At 36.7% G+C, this 21,752-nt stretch overlaps 1 protein-coding gene across 1 annotated transcript in view; it reads left to right on the forward strand.

Moving 5' to 3' along the window:
- Window positions 1-21,752, forward strand: part of LOC150078435 (beta-TrCP-like) — a 255,323-nt gene that overhangs the window by 123,278 nt on the left and 110,293 nt on the right. Inside the window, exon 7 of the mRNA XM_090384331.1 lies at window positions 10,774-10,879. Coding sequence (XP_090240457.1) covers window positions 10,774-10,879 — 106 coding nt within the window. The remainder of the gene's footprint in view (window positions 1-10,773; window positions 10,880-21,752) is intronic.

Genomic DNA, 21,752 nt, shown 5'->3' on the forward strand with positions numbered 1-21,752 from the left:
AGTTGAATACTAATAAGTCATCAATATATCTGTAAAGTTTTATGTCTCAGGGTAGAGAGGTCTCAGACCAGTATAGATATAGGTTAGCTAAGACACAGCTAGTGGGACCACCCATAGGGGTACCTTTGATTTGCAAGTATACAGATTTGCCATCAAAAGTGTAGTTATTGGAGATGCAGAGATTAATGATATTTTTCCAGTAAACTGAATTACAACCAATAATATGTTTGTAGTTATTGTAAATTTCATTCAGGACCGATTTTAAGTTGGTTAGGTCTGTGTTGGTAAATACACTATTAAAGTCAAAAGTTTGCACATGAGAGATGTTGTCAGTATTCAGAGCGTTAATAACTGGTATACTGTCATTAATTATTCTACTATCAGGAAGGATGTTCATGATAGGGTTAAGTTTGTTTGGGTGCGAGAGTACATGTGAACAAGCGAAGTTTTTACGGCTCCAGCAAACAGAGACGTTTTTGCTTTTTTATTGATTGAAATTGGCATATTAATTTATTTTTTAGAGTTGCTTTATATTCCTAGTAACAATACTTTAGTTTAAATTGAATTTAAATAGAGATTGTAGGTTATTACTTAGTATCGGTAAGGGTATCAAATCCACATTTGGACAGGTTTTGCAGCTCCCACAAACGAAAAGTTTTTAATTATACTTAGCCGCTTTATTGATTTAATTGTTAGATTAAATTATTTTCTATAAGTAGCTTATAGACATAGCCAAGCTCCGTGGTTTATTTTGAATTTAGATAGCGCGATTTGAAAAGTAAATAATACCTCGTGTCCTTAGATTAACCGTTCTTAACTTGCCGCCATTGTTATAAGATACAACGCGTGCTAGCATAAGGTTTAATGGTAAACTAGATAGCATAAGGTTTAACGGAAAACTAGATAGCGAGTATAGTAGTATCAATTAATTAGTAAAATTTATTAATCTTATTAAATTTTATTGTCAATTGAATTGTATTAACTAAATAAATATAGCAACCTAGTTATTACAAATGTAACATCATAAATTAATACATATAAGTTGACATGCTATAAGAAAGTCATATAACGTAACACGGAGATAATATTCGATACCAAAATACATATATATAGTGTTATAACTGCATTGGGATATAGGTTTAGGGTTATATTTTGTATTGGAATTTTATTGAACTTGAATACAAATCATGACTCAAACTACTGGAAGTGCTGTGGCTCAGGGGAGAACTGAGATGGGCTGTTGTCCTCTGAATCACAGTCTATTGAAATGCACTGCTTGTTTGATGTTTGTGGAGCAACAGGAATGGGACATCATATTGCCAAGGGGAATGTCTTTGTGTGTGTGTGTGTGATGTAAGGAGTGCCAGGAAATCATGCGCCAACTCGGCATTGTTATGGGCTTATATGAGAGCTTGAAGGACAGGGTGGGTGCCCTCGAAGGATTTAAATCGAGGGATCCATCAAGCTCTCAGCTGCCCACATCAGTGCCAGAGCTTGCACTTGAACATCACGCAAAACAGCAGCAACCCCCAAGGCAGAATGCACTGGTCCCAAAGGAACTAGTTGTTGTAGGTGACTCTATTGTCAGGAAAACGGGGAACATATTGTGCAAAAAGGGTAGATTGAACAGGACCAGGGTATGTCTGCCAGGAGCAAAGGTTGATGACATTGTGGGGCACATATCATCCTTTAAGGGCACAAAGGGTGATATTGTTGTACACATTGGCACTAATGATATTAAGAGTAGGAGACCAGCAGAATTATTTAACGAGTACAAGACAATGCCGAAAAAAAGCCGTGAGTTAGGGTTGAATTTGAAAGTGTCTGCAATTCTACCCAGACACGATAGGAGGGAGTATATGATGAGAGCCTTGTCGATCAATTCGGCCCTGGAGAGATTGTGCAAGGCTCGAGGGGTAGAATTTTTCTCAGCCTGGTCTGTGCTTGTTAAAAGGAGAGACTGCTTCTACAGGGATACACTTAAATGGAAAGGGTGCAAGAATATGCTGATGCTATCGAGGCAGAGTTAGGTGGGTCGGAAAACTGCCAGTTTGGGGGATACACAAACTACTAGATTAACAGTAGCCGCTGGGAGAGGTAAAAGTGATTCTTGCACTGCTTCTATTGAAATGCAATTGAGCAGCAGCCTGGAAAGCAAGGTAATGGGAATTTCCAGGACTGATAGGAGTCATAGTGGAACAAGTAAATACATGGGCTGTGTTAGGGTAACTAAGAGTAGAAACAGGTGCATGTATGCTTGCATGCACACCAATGCTAGGAGTATAGTTAATGAATCCGATGAGCTTGAAGTGCTAGTCAAGACATCAAAGGCAGATATTGTTGGGATATCAGAGACATGGTGTCACACAGACATAAGCAGTGCAGAACTGGAATTTGGGGAGTACAATGTGTACAGAAAGGATAGACAGAACAGGAAGGGAGGAGGGGTTATGCTGTTAGTTAAGAAGCACATAAAATCTAAGGAAGTGCATCCAATTGATGTGGGTGGACTGATGAGTATAATGAGCAATTGTGCAGAGAAATAGAGTGGGCTAGTAAATTAGAGTGTCTTATATTCGGGGATTTTAATTTCCCAGATATTGACTGGAATTTTTGGGTTGGTCTCTCACACACTAGCAAGACTGTTGTGGATTTATTGGATGATTGTTTTCTACAGCAGCATGTTTGGGAGGCAACTAGAGGAGGTAATACTCTTGATCTGATTATCAGTAATGATTCTTCATGCATCAAGAAAGTGCGGTTAGTGCCTCCATAGCCAGGTGGGCAGGAGCAGCAGTGCATAGCACACGCTTCTTGATTAGACCGGGGTTCGAGCCCGTGACTACCAAATATGGAGGATGTGGAAAGGTCAGGGAATGACCATCGCATATCCCCGGAGCAATATGGCCTTAGTTGCTAATGCTCCTAAAAACCCAGTAACAAACAAACAATGTGCAGATAAAGGAACCACTAGATGGCAGTGATCACAGTGTGCTGAAGTGGGATTTATTCAAAGAGGTAACTACCATCAAGGGTAAAGGGAAGGGTTTTTGCTTTTGTAAAGGTGACTATGGTGGTCTGAGACAGCATTTAAATTCTATTCGGTGGAACCAACTGATGATGTTACCAACAGCAAATTCAAAATGGAAAGCATTCAAAGAACTTATCTCGGAAGCTACTAGGCTTTACATACCAACAAAAAAATATTGTTCAAGATTTAGGCCTAAATGGATGTCAGATGAACTAATTAGACATGTGCAGAGAAGAAAAATGCATGGGATACATATAAATTAACATGTGACACAGAAGCCTATGATAGATATAAGCTGGTCTGTAACCAAGTTACAAAGGAGATTAGGCAGGCGAAGGCAGATTACGAGAAATCTTTGGCAAAGGATGTAAAGAAAAACAGCAATGAGTTCTTTACTTATGTATACTCTAAAAGGAAGGGGATGAATCAGATTGGTCCACTTGATATCGATGGTTAAACTGCTGGTGATCCTGCTCAAGAAGCTAACAAACTAAATGAATATTTTGTATCGGCATTCACACATGAGGAGTTATTCGGGGGGGGGGGAATGCCAGAGGTGTATTCAACTCTGGCAGTAAGCTGGTTAATCTTGTAATAACTGAGAGTAATGTGGAGGAGAAATTGATAAAGATAAATGCAAGAAAGGCACCTGGGGTGGATGGAATCTATCCAGTTATATTAAAGGAGGCGGCAAAGGAAGTAAGCAAACCCTTAGCCATAATTATGAGAGCTTCCCTGGACTCAGGGGAGGTGCCCATGGACTGGAGATGTGCAAATGTGACCCCAATCCACAAAGGAGGTTCAAAGGGAGATACAAGTAATTACAGACCTGTTAGTTTAACTTCTGTTCCAGGGAAATTAATGGAGGCACTGGTTAAAGAAGCACTGCAGGATCATCTAGACAAGACTTCAGTTATAGCTCGGACACAGCATGGGTCTGTTAAGGAGAAGTCTTGTCTGACTAATTTGATTGGATACTATGATGTAGTCACAAAGGAACTGGATGCAAAGAATAACTTTGATATCATATATTTGGATCTTTGAAAAGCCTTTGATACTGTTGCACATGGAAGACTGCTGCACAAATTGGAGCAGTGTGGCATTGGAGGCAAATTGCTGCTATGGATAAAGGGATGGTTGAGTAGGAGAAGACAGAGAGTGGTAATCAATGGACACTGCTCTTCTTGGACTAATGTTATTAGTGGAGTCCCTCAAGGTTCAGTGTTGGGTCCATTGTTTCTTTTCTGTATTTATAAATGATATTGATGATGGTAAATCAAGCCTAATGTCCAAGTTTGCAGATGATACGAAGGTTGGCAGGGTTGTTAATGACACTAATGACAGTACATTGCTGCAACCAACAGGATCTAGAAAAGTTGAGCAGATGGGCTGAGAGGTGGCAAATGAAGTTTAACATTGACAAATGTAAAGTACTACATATGGGAAGCAGTAATCCCAGAGCAACGTCTCAATTCTGTGGTACCACGCTGACAGTGGTAGAGAATGAAAAGGACCTGGGGGTAATTGTGCAGGCAGATATGAAGTTTTCTGACAGTGCAGACGGTCTGCAAGAGTAGCTCATGATGTCTTGTCAATGATATACAGGAATTTTTCTAGCAGGGATAAGGAGGTGATTATCCCCTTGTATAAGGCAATGGTCAGGTCACACCTTAAGTACTGTATACAGGTCTGGAGGCCTCATTTTAAGAAGGATGTAGAACTGTTGGAATAAGTACAGAGAAGAGCAAGAAGATTAATGAATGGAACAAAGGGTTGCTTTTATGAATAAAGGCTTAAGTTTTGCAAATTACAGTGTCTGGAGACTAGACACCTGTGAGGTGTATAAAGCCTTGAATGGTTGGAGCATGCTTGATGCAGATGGGATTCTTCTTCTTGCTCAGAAGAATCGCCTGAGATGGAATAAATTCAAATTGAGGAAAGATGGTTGTAGGATAGATGTGTGAAAGTTTGCCTTTAGCCAGCGGGTGGTTGATTACTGGAACAAACTTCCATGTCGTTGTAGAAGTTGATAGCTTAAATAGATTCAAGGCAGAACTTGACAAACATTTGGAGCCAGTGGATGGGTGAAATAAGGGTTTTTTTTTTTTTTTTTTTTGGCTGATGCTATATAAGCTTGCTTTCTTGCATCACGTGCCTTTGCTAATGCTAAGTGACCTTTCCAAAGTTTTGCCAGGTTTATGGGCGTAACCATATTTGCAGGAAATAATAAACCTAAAGCTTGTAAGGTTTTTGCGAACTTGGGTATGAAATAAATATAAGGAAATTTGTAGTTATTAAAGCTGATTTTAAGTTTCTTGCTGAAAGCAATTAACTTCTTGGTAATAATACTGCTGTTGTTAGTGATGGACTTGTAGGTGTCACTGGATTTTAGTTCTGCATTTAATGTTTGGAAATAAAAGGCTTTACGGATTATGGCATAATTGCAGGAGGCTTTATCAATAGGGGTGATGATAAAATGTTTATGCAGGTCCTCCAATTGTTGTTTTAATGGGGAAAAATGAAATTTTAATCCTGCTGATGGTTGTACCATCATAGTTAGTACTGAATTAATCCATAGTTGGAAGGCTTCAGTGGGAATGTTATAGTGGCGTTAACCTGAGTTTATTCCATAATCTACAGCTATTTTATATTTATATACTTAATTTTATTTTTGGTTGAATTTTATTCCTTCCTTTTGCTCTCTGTCGGGTCGGCTATGATGTATACTTCGCACGTATACATCATAACAGAAAAACAGAGACCCTGCTTATTGCATTGTAGACATGTAGACTAGAATGAAACAAATTTTAAAAATTCTGTTTTTTAAATAGCATTTTAAAAAAACGTTTCATTCAGACATGCACAAATTAAAATAAAAAAAGAGACAAAATCGACTACATTATTTTAAATAGGAGTTTGCTCACAATCTGCATTTTTGTAGAATAATAAAGTATTTTAACAAGGAAAATGTTCTGCTCAAAAAATTAACAAGGGGAACTCTTTACTCAAAAAATTTAACAAGGAGAACTATGCCCTCCAAATTTGATTACTGTGCAAGGGCGATTTTTTTTTGCTAACGGGGGCACCCTTTGGTGTGTCGAAGAAATTCTCTCAGATATGCCAGACAAGCTGTACTTGCTACCCGGGAGTCTAAAACGCTGATGGAACTGATATTCGGGTGACATTCAAGTCAAGTGGACACAATTTCGGTGAAGTCCAGACAGCCAATCCTCTGCTTGCACCTTCACGATGGTGGGACTGTTAGTAATCCTGCGTATAACCTCCATGCATAAGCACACTGGGGGTAATCACCCACACCACATGGAGGAGTGCCGCCCCTCTGTGTTACCAGGCAATATTAGGCAGTAGATGACTCTCATCAACTGGTGGAATACCACCACTTTGCTTATTGGAGGCTTGAAGTGGTGGAACCCATGTTTAGCAAGCAAGTTTTTAATTAGTGGTATAAGTTACAGCTCCATGGGTAGTTGAAGTGATGATTTTGTGGAATTCAGTTTGGTGTTGGCAAAAACCAATATCTTGGAACCCAATTTCCATAGAAAATAGTGTAATACAGTTGGGTTGCATTATGATCAGACTATAGGACACCACCGTACTTCCCTCCTCAAGTATGTGTTACTTGAGGAGGGAAGTGAGGAACTTATAACTTTAAGTTATAAACAACACAAGTGAATTTTACAGTACTGCAATATAATTATGGAGAACACTAACTGGAGTCACTAGCTGCTAATTATAACATGCAAACAATTTGCCAATTCATGCACACTTTGCATTGTCTTTAGCAAGTTTTGTCATTCAAAATGTGATTTTATCATTTAAAAGAATATCTGTAACTAATTATATCAACTGACAAATATGGTTGCTGGTTCCTCTCTCAGAGGAGAATGTTTGTTGCATGCATATCCCATGTGTAATTAACATTTCAGAGGTATATTTTTTATTGCATTGTTTATGTTAATTTAGTACTACAATTTCCACCTTTTAATGAGCAAGGGAGTAAAACTGAACAGAAATAACTGCAGCAAATCACCAAAAAAAAAATCAGATATGCTGTAAATCACTAAAGAAAGATATTGGTTTCATATTGTACATTTAAAGCACTGTGTATTCTGTAGATAAAATGACAGGCCACTTTGTCAAGAAGTATACAAGTAATATGCTTCTTGATATATTACTCATATACTGCTAATCTGTCTACATAAAGTAAAAAAAGTAAAGTGTAGCCATTATCAACCCACTGCAGGATGGAAGCCTCCTCAACAATTCATGCTGAGGGAAAGGGACCATAATCTGCCACGCTGGTCCAGTGCGGGTTGGCAGATCAACCGTATTCAGCAGTCAGGGGTTTGAACTCTGGTCTACTCAAAGAGCATATGCTACTGAACTCCCGCTCCTGATCACTCGGCTACGGAGGCCTTTATGTAGACAGATTAGTAGTAATTGTAATTATCGTAATACCAGGTATAACCTTAAGATTTTTCATTTATGAATAAGTTAAAAATGCAGAGTAGTTATAATTAAACTTTGAAGTCTTGATGGAAAATGGCTGACTGCATGCAGCTGAAATTTAAAATGGACAAATACTCAAACAATGTGAAAATCAATGATGCAAAAAAAAAATAGTTCCGTAAAATGCCACCAGGGAAAATAGCACTACTTAGAACAGCATTTCCCAAACTTTTTTAGTCTTGGAACACTTTTAATCTCACAATATATTGACCGAACACTTTTTCATCTCACAAAAAGACCTGGGGGTAATTGTGCAGCCAAATATAAAGTTCGCTGAGCAGTGCAGATGGGCTGCCAGCGCAGGTCACGGAGTCTTGTCAATGATATATAGGAATTTTGCTAGCAGGGACAGGGAGGTGATAATCCCGTTATACAAGGCAATGGTCAGGCCACACCTAGAGTACTGTGTACAGGTCTGGTGGCCTCATTTTAGGAAGGATGTAGAGTTGCTAGAATGAGTACAAAGAAGGGCAACAAGATTGGTGAGGGGAACAAAGGGGTGCTCTTACCAAGAAAGGCTTGAGTTCTGCAAATTGTAGTGCCTGGAGAGTAGGCACCTGCGAGGTGATCTGATTGAGGTGTATAAGGCCTTGAATGGGTTGAGCAAGCTGAATGCTGATGGGATTCTTCGTTTTGCTCAGACTAAGAACCTGAGGAGGCAGTTTCAAATTGAGGAAAGATAGTTGAAGAATAGATGTGCGGAAATTTGCCTTTAGCCAGTGGGTAGTTGATTGGTGGAACAGGCTTCCATCTTTTGTTGTGGAAGCTAATAGCCTAAATAAATTTAAGGCTTAGCTGGGCAAGCATTTGGAACAAATGGAGTGATGAAATGAGAGGGGTTTTTTTTTTTTTTTTTTTTTTGACTGATGCTGCATCGTATGCCTCTACTAATGCTAATGCTAATATATTGACGGAACAGTTACATATTCGTAGAACACTTACGAAACACAAGTTTAGCGGGAGCCAAAGAACTGTTGCTAATATTTTATTACATATGACGCATTGTGCATCAGTAGCATCTTTATTTCCAACACATGTAACGCAGAAATTCAATTAACTGTCATTATACTTTCATTTTGGTCTTTTATTAGTTGGTTCCTGTTTTTTCACTTCCAATTTTTGGGGAACAAAAGGCTGTGATTGTTCATCCTCACTTTGAAGTGTGACAATATTGTGTTCGTTTTCATCGACCGCAGTGCACTACTAGAAGTACTTTGCTTCTCATTTTAAAGTTCCTTTCTTTTTCAACCACAAATCCAGGGTCACATATTTTAATAATAATATTTTGAAATACTAATAACTATCAAAAAAAATTTAAACAAGGAAGTGAGTTTAGTTATGATATTGGTTCGCTTCCCCCTCTCCTTCAACCTGTGTACTCCAGGCTAAATCGCATACGAATGGCATATTAGATCACTACATTGCTACTTTTTTGTAGATGGCATTACCTCTGCGCTTTTCTATGCAAAGCCTGCCATAATAAAGTGTTCTGCGATCTATTTGATTATTAGTCTATGCCAGTATATTAATAACAGATATAATATCGGTGTTTAGATACACCATAGACACTCTTAAAAAAACTACAAAGTAGTTGTTGAGGGCATCATTTGCTCTTTCTCATATTGTGCTCTGCCTTCACGACGAGTTGCCATGATACTGCACTACCTCAAATAAGTAACGCTTCACTAATAGAGAAGACTATTGTTACTTATTCTCACTGATGATAGGCCAATAGCCTTGAAACATGTCTGGGTGGTGGTACTCACTGAGAATAAGTAAAAATAGTCTTCTCTATTAGTGAAGCGTTACTTATTTGAGGTAGTGCAGTATCATGGCAACTCGTCGTGAAGGCAGAGCACAATATGAGAAAGAGCAAATGATGCCCTCAACAACTACTTTGTAGTTTTTTTAAGAGTGTCTATGGTGTATCTAAACACCGATATTATATAGATACTAAACTCTTAAAGTATTATGCCATGTGCATTTAATTATTTTAAAAATTAATAACAAAAAAAAATGTTAAAAATTATAATGATACAAAAGTGGTGTCTGCTTTTCATTTTTTAATTATTAATTATGATTTTTCTCGGAACACTTGTTCACATCTCACAGAACACTAGTGTTCTGCGGAACACAGTTTGAGAAACAGTATCTTAGAAGAACTATGTAAATTATACTCTTATTAGTGTTGTTACTCTCTCTCTCTCTCTCTTGTACGGAAAGATGCTCTGTCAATTAAGTTCTGTTTCGAAAACAGTATCAATTCCTTGGCTGCTGTTTGTAAATGGTATTGACAGAAAAGCTTGAGATCCAGCCTTGTTAAAACACATCATGTATCACAGTACAGAAGTTTGAGATAGTGGGTAGTATGCCATGACACAAGTAGACAACCATTTCTAAGGATGTTATTGATGAGATTGTTATCAATAGCATGGTTTTGTGATTCCAATATCACTGAACATCACATTGAATAGTTTTACGACGTTAATGTCTGACATGTCTGAAAATAAATTAAAAAGCTAATTTTAACTTAGGTTAAATAATTTAGCTAAGTTAAAAAAAACTAATTTTAAATTAGTTTAACTAATTTAGCTAAGTAATGTTTGTTTCTGAAAATTTGTAGTTGATAATGATATAATTTATCTGTCCATAATATGTGTATTTATTCTGAGTATAATCTTTTTTTACATTCACTCATTGTGATACATCATTTGTGATTTAAATAAACATGTTACACAGCTGTTTGTTCTGTTATATGATGTGTAGCATAATTTTTTTGTAGCACTTTATGGAAATTTTTTTATCTCCTCCCCTTCCTTCCTTGCTTGACTATTTCCCATTCAAAATTTCAGTTGTCTGATTAGCCAATTTTTTGCATTCAGAGCACAATGGTTTAATTATAACTACCCTATATATTTTATTTATTTCAGTAAAGTGAGAAAATTCAGTTGCATTTTAAATTTAGTTTTTTTAACTTTGTGATAGAAAATTGCAATAATAATTCTTACTTTTATTTAAATAATATATATCTTTTCAGTTTGCCACATGAATATACTTATCGATAAACCAGTTAACCTTGTAAATTTGTTATATGTTGTTACTTCTCATTTTAAGTGCCTTCTTACTTAAGTTATCTCATCTCTCTCTCTCTCTCTCTCTCTCTCTCTCTCTCTCTCTCTCTCTCTCTCTCTCTCTCTCTCTAACATTTTTAGAGTTTGGGATGTCAAGACAGGTGAAATGATGAATTCCCTTATTCATCACTGTGAAGCAGTTTTGCATCTACGTTTCAGTAATGGCATGATGGTAACTTGTTCAAAGGTAAAAAAAACAAAAAATTCTTTAAAAAGAAAAATTTTGATTTGATTTCTTTTTGTTATAGTGTAATGAGAGACATTTATTCCTCTCTTTTTTACTTATATGTTATAAACCAAAGTCTTGTGATTTTGATTTGTATGTAATATTGTAATTTATCAAACAATAAATTCTAAAATCATATATGTATAATCAATTTTTAAACAACTTAATTAAACTGGTTAAAATTAGGGTTTTTTTTTTAGTTTTTTTTTCCAGCTCATTAAGATTCATTCTCTCTTATCCTTTAGGCTTCTTTTTAATTGATTATATATCATTTCAGGGTTTATTGTTTGATAAATTAGTATTAATATGCCACTATTATTACTAATACCAATTTATCAAACAAATTCTGAAATCATATACAAATCAATTATCAATCAATCAATCAATTTGTATAATCAATTATTAAGCAGAACCCTAAAGGATTATAAAGAATGAATCTTAATGAGCTGATAAAAAAAAAAAAAAATTTTAACTTAGTTTAACTAATTTAGCTAAGTAATGTTTGTTTCTGAAAATTTGTAGTTGATAATGATATAATTTATCTGTCCATAATGTGTATTTGAATAAATTTACATATTATGGACAGTATAACTGAGTATAACCTTTTTTTTTTTACATTCACTCATTGTGATACATCATATGCTGAATGCACATTTTATGTTATATGCAGTTTCATTTTTGTCACCAAAGCCATTTAGCACTGCAATCAAGAGCATGAAGCACATAACGATTAGAACAGTTTAAGTTTATACAAAAGAAGAATCTTAAATTATAAGAAGAAACCTCATACCTTTTTAGTAGGACTGTAATTCTCTCGACACTCAATCGCGGATGAATGTATTAAAGAGAGGGCGCTGACTCTCTTTAAAAATTACAGCTGTGAGTTACAGGCTCCGAAAAAGCGATAAGTGTTTTCGCCTTTTTATTTACATAATTGTTATTTTATATTGTACTTAATACGTAGTCTTATAGTTACGCTGGTTATTTTTATTTTAATTTAGATAAAGAGTTTTTGTGAATTACTACTTATAATACATAAAACCGTTATTTCGTTCGAATCTTGCAGCCATTGTTTTTATATAGAGTGGTAGGGAATTCAAATTTTTCATTGAGGTAACTAGGTAGCTCTAACGCATAATTATATAGAGAAATACGCTTCACTGTTTCTATTAGACAGCATAGTATTGACATTTAATTAATTTAACTTAGTGATCTTCTTAATTTAAAATAGCAATCCCCAAACTAGAGCAGCAAAGCAACGGGCACAAAGTGGCAGGAGTGCTGTGACTCGGGGAAGAACTGTGGGGGGGGGGCATTCTCCAACGCATCACAGCCTAAAAAAATGTGCAACTTGTGAAATGTTTGCCGAACTCTCTGGAATGGAACATGATATTGCCATGGGGGATGTCTTTGTGTGTGTGTGTGTGCGATGTAAGGAGTGAAAGGAAATCAGGCGACAACTCAGCGTTGTTATGGGCCTATATGAGAGTTTGAAGGACAGAGTGGATTCCCTCGAAAGATCTAATTACTTAACAAGTACAGGTCACTGTTGAACAAAAGCCAAGAATTAGGGTTGAATTTTAAAGTGTCTGCAATTCTGCCCAGACACGATAGGATGGAGTATATGATGAGAGCCTTGTCGATCAATTTGGCCCTGGAAAGATTGTGCAAGGCTCAAGGGATAGAATTTTTTTTCAGCCTGGTCTGTACTTGTTAATAGGAGAGACTGCTTCTACAGGGATGGGATATGCTTAAATAGAAAGGGTGCAAGAATATTTGCTGATGCTATTGAGTCAGTGTTAGGTGGGTCGGAAAACTGATAGCTTGGGGGGATACAAGGACTATTACAAGGACTATTAGTTTAACAGTAGCCGTAGGCAGAGGTGAAGGTGATTCTTGCACAACTTCTATTAGAATAAGTAGCGACCTGGAGCGAGGGGTGTTGGGGGTTTCGGGGCGGATGGCAGTCATCCTGAAATAGGTGGGTATATGGGATGTGTTGGGGTAACTAGGGATAGGAGCATGTATGCTTGCATGTATACCATGCTAGAAGTATAGTAAATAAATTTGATGAATTTGAAGTGTTGGTCAAGACATCAAAGGCGGATATTGTTGGGAAAGCAGAGACGTGGTGTCACACAGATATAAGGAATGCAGAACTGGAATTTGGGGAGTACAATGTGTACAGAAAGGATAGACAGGATAAAAAGGGAGGAGGTGTTATGCTGTTAATTAAGAAAAACGTAAAATCAAAAGAAGAGCATCCAATTGATATAGATGAACAGTGCACTGTTGAGTCAGTTTGGTGTGACATAAGCACTGCAAAAGCAAAAATAAGAGTAGGAGTGTGTTATAGGCCTAATGACTCGAATGAGTACAATGAACAATTATACAGAGAAATAGAGTGGGCCAGTAAATCAGAATGTCTTATAACGGGGGATTTTAACTTCCCAGATATTGACTGGAACTTGTGGGTTGGTCACTCACACACTAGTCAGACTTTTGTGGATTTATTGGATGATTGTTTTCTGCAGCAGCATGTTCGAGAGGCAACTAGAGAGAGTAATACTCTTGATCTTGTTATCAGCAGTGATCATTCGTGTATTAAAAATTTGCAGATAAAGGATCCACTAGGTGGCAGTGATCACAGTGTTCTGATGTGGGATTTACTTACATATATAATTACCATCAGGGGTAAAGGAAAGGGTTTTTGCTTCTATAAAGGAGAGTACAGTGGGCTCAGAAAGTTTTTAAATTCTGTACAGTGGGATAAACTGACGATGTTACCAACAGTAAATTCTAAGTGGGAAGCATTCAAGGAATTAATCATGGATGCTACTAAAAGTTTCATACCTATTAAGAAATATTGTTCAAGGTTTAGGCCTAAATGGTTAGCTAATGAACTAATGAGACTCGTAACAGGGAACAAAAATGCACAGGATGAATATAAATTATCAAGCGACTCAGAAGCCTATGGCAGATAAGGAGGTTAGGCGGGCAAAGGCAGATTACGAGAAATCCTTGGCAAAAGATGCTAAGAAAAACATCAAGGATTTCTTTACTTATATAAAGGCAGAATGGAAGGGGATGAATCTGATTAGTCCACTTGACATCGGTGGTTCGACTGTTGATGATCCTGCTCAGATGGCAAACAAACTGAATGAGTATTTTGCATCTACATTCACACATGAGGAATTATTAAGGTTTGAAAATGGCAGAAGATTATCAAATTGTAGCAGGATACTTAATGATTTTGTAATAACTGAGAGCAAAGTGGAGGAGAAATTGTTGAAGTTAAACATCAGAAAAGCACCTGGGGTGCATGGGATCTATCCAGTTATATTAAAGGAGGTGGCAAAGCAACTAAGCAAACCCTTAGCCATAATTATGAGAGCATCCTTGGACTCAGGGGAGGTTCCCACGGGCTGGATATGTGCAAATGTATCCCCAGTTCGCAAAGGGGGATCGAAGGGTGACACGAGTAATTACAGACCAGTTAGTTTAACTTCTGTTCCATGTAAAATAATGGAGTCACTGGTTAAAGATGCATTGCAGGATCATCTAGACAAGACTGCAGCAATAATTCAGACACAGCATGCGTTTGTTAAGGGAAAGTCTTGTCTGACAAATTTGATAGGATATTATGATGTGGTTACAAAGGAACTGGATGCAAAAAATAATTTTGATATCATATATTTGGATTTCAGGAAAGCTTTTGACACTGTCGCGCATGAAAGACTATTGTATAAATTGGAGCAGAATGGTATTAAGGGTAAGTTGCTACAATGGATAAAAGGATGGTTAAGTGGGAGAAGACAGAGGGTGGTAATCAGTGGGTGCTGCTCTTCATGGACTAATGTTATTAATGGAGTCCCACAGGGTTCGGTGTTGGGTCCACTGTTGTTTTGTATATTTATCAATGATATTGATGCAGGTATATCAGGCTTAATGTCCAAGTTTGCAGATGATACGAAGGTTGGCAGGGTTGTTAATGACACTAATGACAGTACACTGCTGCAATAGGATCTAGATGATTTGGGCAGATGGGCTAAGAAGTGGCAACTGAAGTTTAACCTTGACAAATGCAAAGTACTGCATATGGGTAATAGTAACCCCAGAGAAACGTACCAACTGGGTGGTACTACACTAAAGGTGGTAGAAAATGAAAAATACCTGGGAGTAATTGTGCAGGCAGATATGAGGTTTTCTGAGCAATGCAGACAGGCTGCCACAGAAGGTCATGGGGTTTTGTCAATGATATATAGGAATTTTGCTAGCAGAGAAAAGGAGGTGGTTATCCCTCTGTATAAGGCAATGGTCAGGCCACGTCTTGAGTACTGCATACAGGTCTGGAGGCCTCATTCTAGGAAGAATGTAGATTTACTTGAGCGTGTACAGAGAAGGGCAACAAGATTGGTAAGGGGAATGAAGGGATCCTCTTACCAAGAGAGGCTTAAGTTCTGCAGATTGCAGCAGTGGCTGGAGACTAGGCACCTGCACGGTGATCTGATTGAGGTGTATAAGGCCTTGAATGGGTTGAGCACGCTGAATTCTGATGGGATCCTTCCACTTGTTCAGATTACAAACCTAAGGGGGGCATAACGTCAAATTAAGATAATACAGATGTAGAATAGATGTGTGGAAATTTGCCTTTAGCCAGCGGGTGGTTAATTGCTGGAACAAACTTCCATCTGTCGTTGTGGAAGTTGATAGGTTGAATAAATTTAAGGAGGAACTGGACAGGCATTTGGAGGGAATGGTGTGATTTTTTTTTTTTTTGGCTGATGCTGCATAAGCTTGTACACTTGCTTTCTTGTATCAAATGCCACTGCTACTACTACTACTACTACTACTACTATTTTAGACTTGTGAAAGCTTTATACCAAATGAGTCTCCAAATGTGTGAATGCTGATCAAACGCAACAATGTCCTATCTTCAACTGCCATTCCTCACCACAGATGAAACATGGTTGCTTAGCATTAACATTAGTACAGATTATGATGCAAGAAAGCAAGCTTACGCAGCATTAGCCAAAAAAAAAACTGCTTTCTTGCATCACGTGCCACTACTACTACCACCACTACTACTATATGAACCCATGCTATGTGCTTAGTAATAAATAAATCAAATTAAAAATAGCTACTAATTAAAATCATCATGTATTCAATTCTTATATCACACCTAGCGCATCAAGAAGAGCCATAGAAAGTCGGTGGCCACCAACCCCCCCCCCCAAAAACCAATCAATATCGCATGCTACCATGAGAATTAAAAAACAATTGTCGCAAAAAATCTTAAAACCATGAAATAAATAAACATCAATTCTCAAATAATTTAAACTTTAAAATTGTCTAAAACTTCTTTAATGTGACCGACTTATTCGGATCGTTTCTGCGTTCACAAGAAGTAAAAAGCCATTCGCGAAAGATATCCCCCCCCCCCTGTTTTATATAAACTTATCAAGACCTGACACGAGATTATTTAGATAGACCAATGTATGAATTACTGTTCTTACATGCATTATAGTCCCCGAGTCTGAAATATTATAAGGTCTGCGTATATTAATAGAATCAGCATTTAATCTCATTTCTAATGTTTCAGCAATTAATAATTTAAAATATTCCTGCTGTGTATTAAGGACTTTTGATTCATTAAAAAGGAACATATGCCTGTCATTGATCGCATGAAACGCAAGCCTGAGGCACTTGTCATACCTGCCCTAACCGATGCCGCATGCTGCTTTATCCTTATCGAAAGTGAATTTTGGGTTGAGCCAATATAAGCGGAATTGCATCCACCACAAGCAATATTGTAAACAATGTTGTGAGCTTCCATGGTTGGAACTACACCAATTGCTCTGTTTCAAGATGGCATGGAGTTTACTCATGGGTTGTGCAACAATCTTAAATTCAGTGTTCTTAAAAATGTTAATGAATTGTCTATACCAATGCTGTATATACGGAACTTTGATAAAGTGTTTCTGATCCGCTCTGTCATTTGTTGTACCTGTCTTCAATTTATATTTTGCCTGTTGGCTAATTTTCATGATGGTACCTAATGAATAACCCCTATTTAAAAATCTTTTTGTAAGTTCCATTAGCTCATCCAATAAGGAATCCTGAGTGGAGCTGTATCTATATGCATTGTGAAACTGATTAAAAATAATGCTCTGTTTATAGGTGAAAGGATGATAGCTAGAACAGTGGAAAAAATTTCTGGTATTCGTCAGCTTCCTATAAATTTTAAAATGTATGTTTTCATTAACTCTGGTTAAAGTAAAGTTTATAAAATTTATGGATTTATTCTGTGGGATTTCCATTTCTGATGTGAACTTAAGTCTGGTATGTATGTTATTAAATATATTCAGGACATTCTGTACTATATGTTTATTAGTAATTATTAAGATATCTGCCGTAAAACGTTATATTTTGGAGACGCGGCGCTAAATATACCTGTTTGATCTTATTCAGATAAATTTCAGCAACCAATCCACACAAGCTAAGCCCCATCGGTAAACCGAATATTTGCATGTATATTTTAGCTTGGAAATAAATATAATTGGTTTTTACAAGAAATTTAATTAAAAAGAATATTTCATTCCTAGGTAAATTTGACATATTTAAACTAATTGCCTGATCATTGATAAGGCCCTATATTGCATCTAGGGCATTTTCTACATGTACATTAGTGTACAGGGAAACAACATCTAAAGAGAATAATTCATTGTCTCCATTTAGCATTTTTCCTTTTAATTGGTTAAATAACATATCTGAATTCTTTAAACTGAACTTTAATGTTGAACGCAAAGGTTAAATAATACATTGCAATCTATGTAGATACATCACGAGTGATGCAAAAGCTGTTTCTGTAAGAGACAATGGGTCTAATTGGATATCCTATTTTATGTAGTTTAACTTGTCCAAAAAGAGTTGGTACCGCATTGGTCCTAGCTTTAAGAGTTTTTAAAATGGCCATCGAAATATAGTCTTTTTTCTGTACTCAGTTAACTTGCTATTAAATTGTTTAATTAGATTGTCAAACACCGCTTTCTCTACAACCTGGTAGGTAGAACTATCGGATATAATATTACTCAGTTTGTCTGTATAATCAATTTTTATTTAAGACCACAACCGTATCCCTCTGTTTTATATAAACTTATCGAAACCTGACATGAGAACACGGAAACAATCCGAATAAGTTGGTCACTTAAAAGAAGCTTTAGACAGTTTTAAAGTTTAAATTATTTGTGAATTGATGTATATTTATTTCGTGGTTTTCAGAATTACAGAATCCAATTCAGAAGGTGAATGCCTTTTTGATAGATACTTCCATGGGCACTATCCTTCTGAATTGGATTCTGTAATTAAAAATAGCTACTAATTAAAATCATCATGTATTCAATTCTTATATCACACCTAGCGCATCAAGAAGAGCCATAGAAAGTCGGTGGCCACCCCCCCCCCCCAAAAACCAATCAGTATCGCATGCTACCATGAGAATTAAAAAACAATTATCGCAAAAAATCTTAAAACCATGAAATAAATAAACATCAATTGCTCTTTCCTCTTTTGAATGTAGTCTAAAAGCCAGAGAGAGGTTTTGGAGGTACTTAGGTGTCCCATATGTGTAATCAATCTATATTTTGAAACAAAATGGTCTAGTTCTGGTTATTAGCCAGTCCTCCTTACATTTCACTTATCAGAAAACATTGAAACTTCCCCTACACTCCACTATCAGTGTCTTTATGAAAGAAACAGAAGTTGCCCCAACACTGATCCTGAAGTATCTGCACGTATAACCACTCATCTTCAGTCTTTTAGCAAGCCATTGATCCAACAAAAGCTGTTGCCATTAATCCCAGTTTGTCCCAATTTATGCTGTTAGGGTGATTTGTGTGCTGATGCTAACCAATACAGTGCAACCTCAATATAACGCGCCTCTTCCTACTGCAGTTTAAGATATACCACAGCTGTGATCAAGTCCTCCAAAATGAATTATGAAAAAAAGTAGTTGTGTTCAAAGAACTAGCAATTTCATATTAGAAAATATGAATATTGTATATATTTGTATTTACTGTATGTCCTACTACCATATTTCCAAGAGGGGGAAATTTGTTAAAAATTGGCTGTATATTCGCTTTGATATATATTCAGTATTCAGTTGCAGAGTAATTTTTGTAAACAACAGGACTTGTCAGCAACTAATGACTGTGGACATCCAGTTTCTCCCCTCAACTGGAGATGCAATAAAAGATTATATCAGTGGAACACTAATTACAAACAGCTACCACTGGGGAGAGTACTACTCCCAGGCACCTCCATAGCCAGGTGGAAAGGAGCAGCAGTGCGTAGCACACGCTTCTTGATTAGACCGGGGTTCGAGCCTGTCACCACCAAATACGGAGGATGCGGAAAGGTCAGGGAATGACCACTGCATATCCCGGAGCAATATGGCCTTAGTTGCTAATGCTCCTAAAAACCAAACAACTAACTAATTAAAGTACTACTCCCATTCATCAAGTGCATTATATTAGTTAGTAAGTAAATTTTTGTAAAGAACAGCACGTGAAATCGTTCCTTCGACTCTCCTTCTATCCTTTACTTTACTTTACTGTCCCTCCCTTCCTTAGGATAACAAAAGTTGCTAAGGGCTAAAGTAGACAAATATACATGAACTGACAAGTGAGGCGTGGGAGAAATCACGTGACTTTGCTTCAGCATTATGATTGGGCTCACAGTTTGGTTTTAATTTAGTTTTCTCAAAGCACAGTAAATTCTAGGGCATCAGAAATAAATATGTGGCAAAATTAGTAAATCAGTAGGACTGAAGTAATGATCACCAAAAGAAAAAATTATACAGTTGAAGAAAAATTAAAGATTATCAAAAGAGTTAAAAGTTATGAAACAAAATGCAGTATATTTCACAAGTGTGGAATCCCAGAAGGAATTATCTGTGTTTTTATGAAAGTGAAGAAAACTTGTGTTCATTTGTAGACTCCTTTAAAGATGAACTAGACCTCCGAAGAAAGAAACTAAACTTTGTGAAAACAGTTATGTGGGCTACTGCTTATAGAAGTTTCTATAGAAGCTTAGTGAAGGAATACTAATAAATGGAGCAATTTTGAAAGCATAGGCACTTAAATTTTAAGCTACTTGGTGGAGATGATGACACGTTTAAAGCTTCTGAAGGGTGACTTTGAAGTGGAAGGCTTGTCGTGGGATATCCCAGATTAGCCTTTTAGGCAAATTCGCATTTGGCGACATTACAGCAGCAGCAGCAGAAGTGTTTCCTGAGTTTCTGCATAATGTTATTCAAGATGGTTAATTCACATACGAAGAGTTTTACAACTATGAAAAAGCTCTGTACTATAAATTTCTCCCTGACAAGTCACTGGATATTAAAAAAAACCCCAACAAAGCAGGCATGAAAACTAATGAAGAGAGAATTACTGTGATACTCTATGCAAACAAGATTGGAAATCACAAGCTAAAGCCATTGTGCATCAGTAATAGTCAAAAAATCCCCGGTGTTTTATGAATATCAGCATGAAATCTCTACCTGTGATTTTTAAAAATAGCTCCAATGCTCGGATGACAAGTGATATTTTTGCCTCATGGTTTGAAAGTGAGTTTGCACCATTGCACTTGTTTTCCAAAAAAAAAAAAACCTGAATTAAAGCTGCTCAGCTCATCCTTCAGCTGATGGCCTGAAATGGAATGAAGGCAGGATCAGAGTCATGTTCTGCCAAGGAGCACAACTGCACTAATTGAGCCCATGGATCAGGGCATTATTCAAGCTTTCAAAGCTTACTATTGTGGTGAGATACTTGCTGGTGTTGTAAACTCACATATTTAACTTCTAGAATTTCTGAAAACATGTGAAAGATGTTGCATATAATATTGGATTGGCATGGAAGAAAGTAAGCTCAACAGCAACTGAAAATTTCTGGAAAAATGTATTTGGAAAATACAAGATCACTGTAATAATCTTGAACTAGAGCATTTTCAGAACAAGAAGCAAACACTGCTTGTAACGTACTTGGTGACAGTCTTGGAGCAAATGAACTGGCTTTTCAATTGGATGTGGAAGCTCCAGTTGCTCATTACCTGAGTGAGGAAGAAATCACAACCTCTGTGATCAGTGGGAAAACAATTAATATACAGAAGGCCAGTGACATAGGGAGTGACTCAGAAGATAATCTTCAATTAACAAAGTGCTTAAAAACATTAATGAGGTGATGGCATGATAAGATCATTAGAGTGATAGCGTACATCTTCATTTATTGCATCTGACCACTATTAAGAATTATGTACTCAAAAATACGGTGTCATCAGTTCTGGAAAACTGAATTATATGACTATTTCAGAATAGGTGTATAAAATTTAAGTGCTTAACAGCATTGCATATTAGTAGTATGTAAAATGAGTGATATAACCTTTAATACTTTGCCTTTAGTCTGTATACTCATGAAACATTACCAAATAAAATGTATTTATCGTAAACAAACTAGGAAAAAATTGTCAAATTTTTTTGGCTATAATGCACTTCACTTGGGTAATAATTTTGAACTAGAGCATTTTCAGAACAAGAAGCAAACGTTGCTTGTAACATTTTAAAGTTGTTGCCTCACACCCCATTATATCAATGTTGCACTGTATTTAATGCACTCGTTAGCAGAAGATACGTGACTTTATCAGTAACTTTTGTAAACCATAGACATAGTTAGTTGGCCAGTTCAATTCCTAAGAACAGAGCGTGTTCCCTTTTGGCAGTCAGAATTCTGCTGACTCCAGACAGATTTTAACAGATAGCAAGTTGCCAACTGAGATTTCA

The sequence above is a fragment of the Mastigoproctus giganteus genome, chromosome 11, assembly GCF_048544385.1.
Source record: "Mastigoproctus giganteus isolate SK-2022 chromosome 11, ASM4854438v1, whole genome shotgun sequence".
Classification (NCBI taxonomy): domain Eukaryota; kingdom Metazoa; phylum Arthropoda; class Arachnida; order Uropygi; family Thelyphonidae; genus Mastigoproctus; species Mastigoproctus giganteus.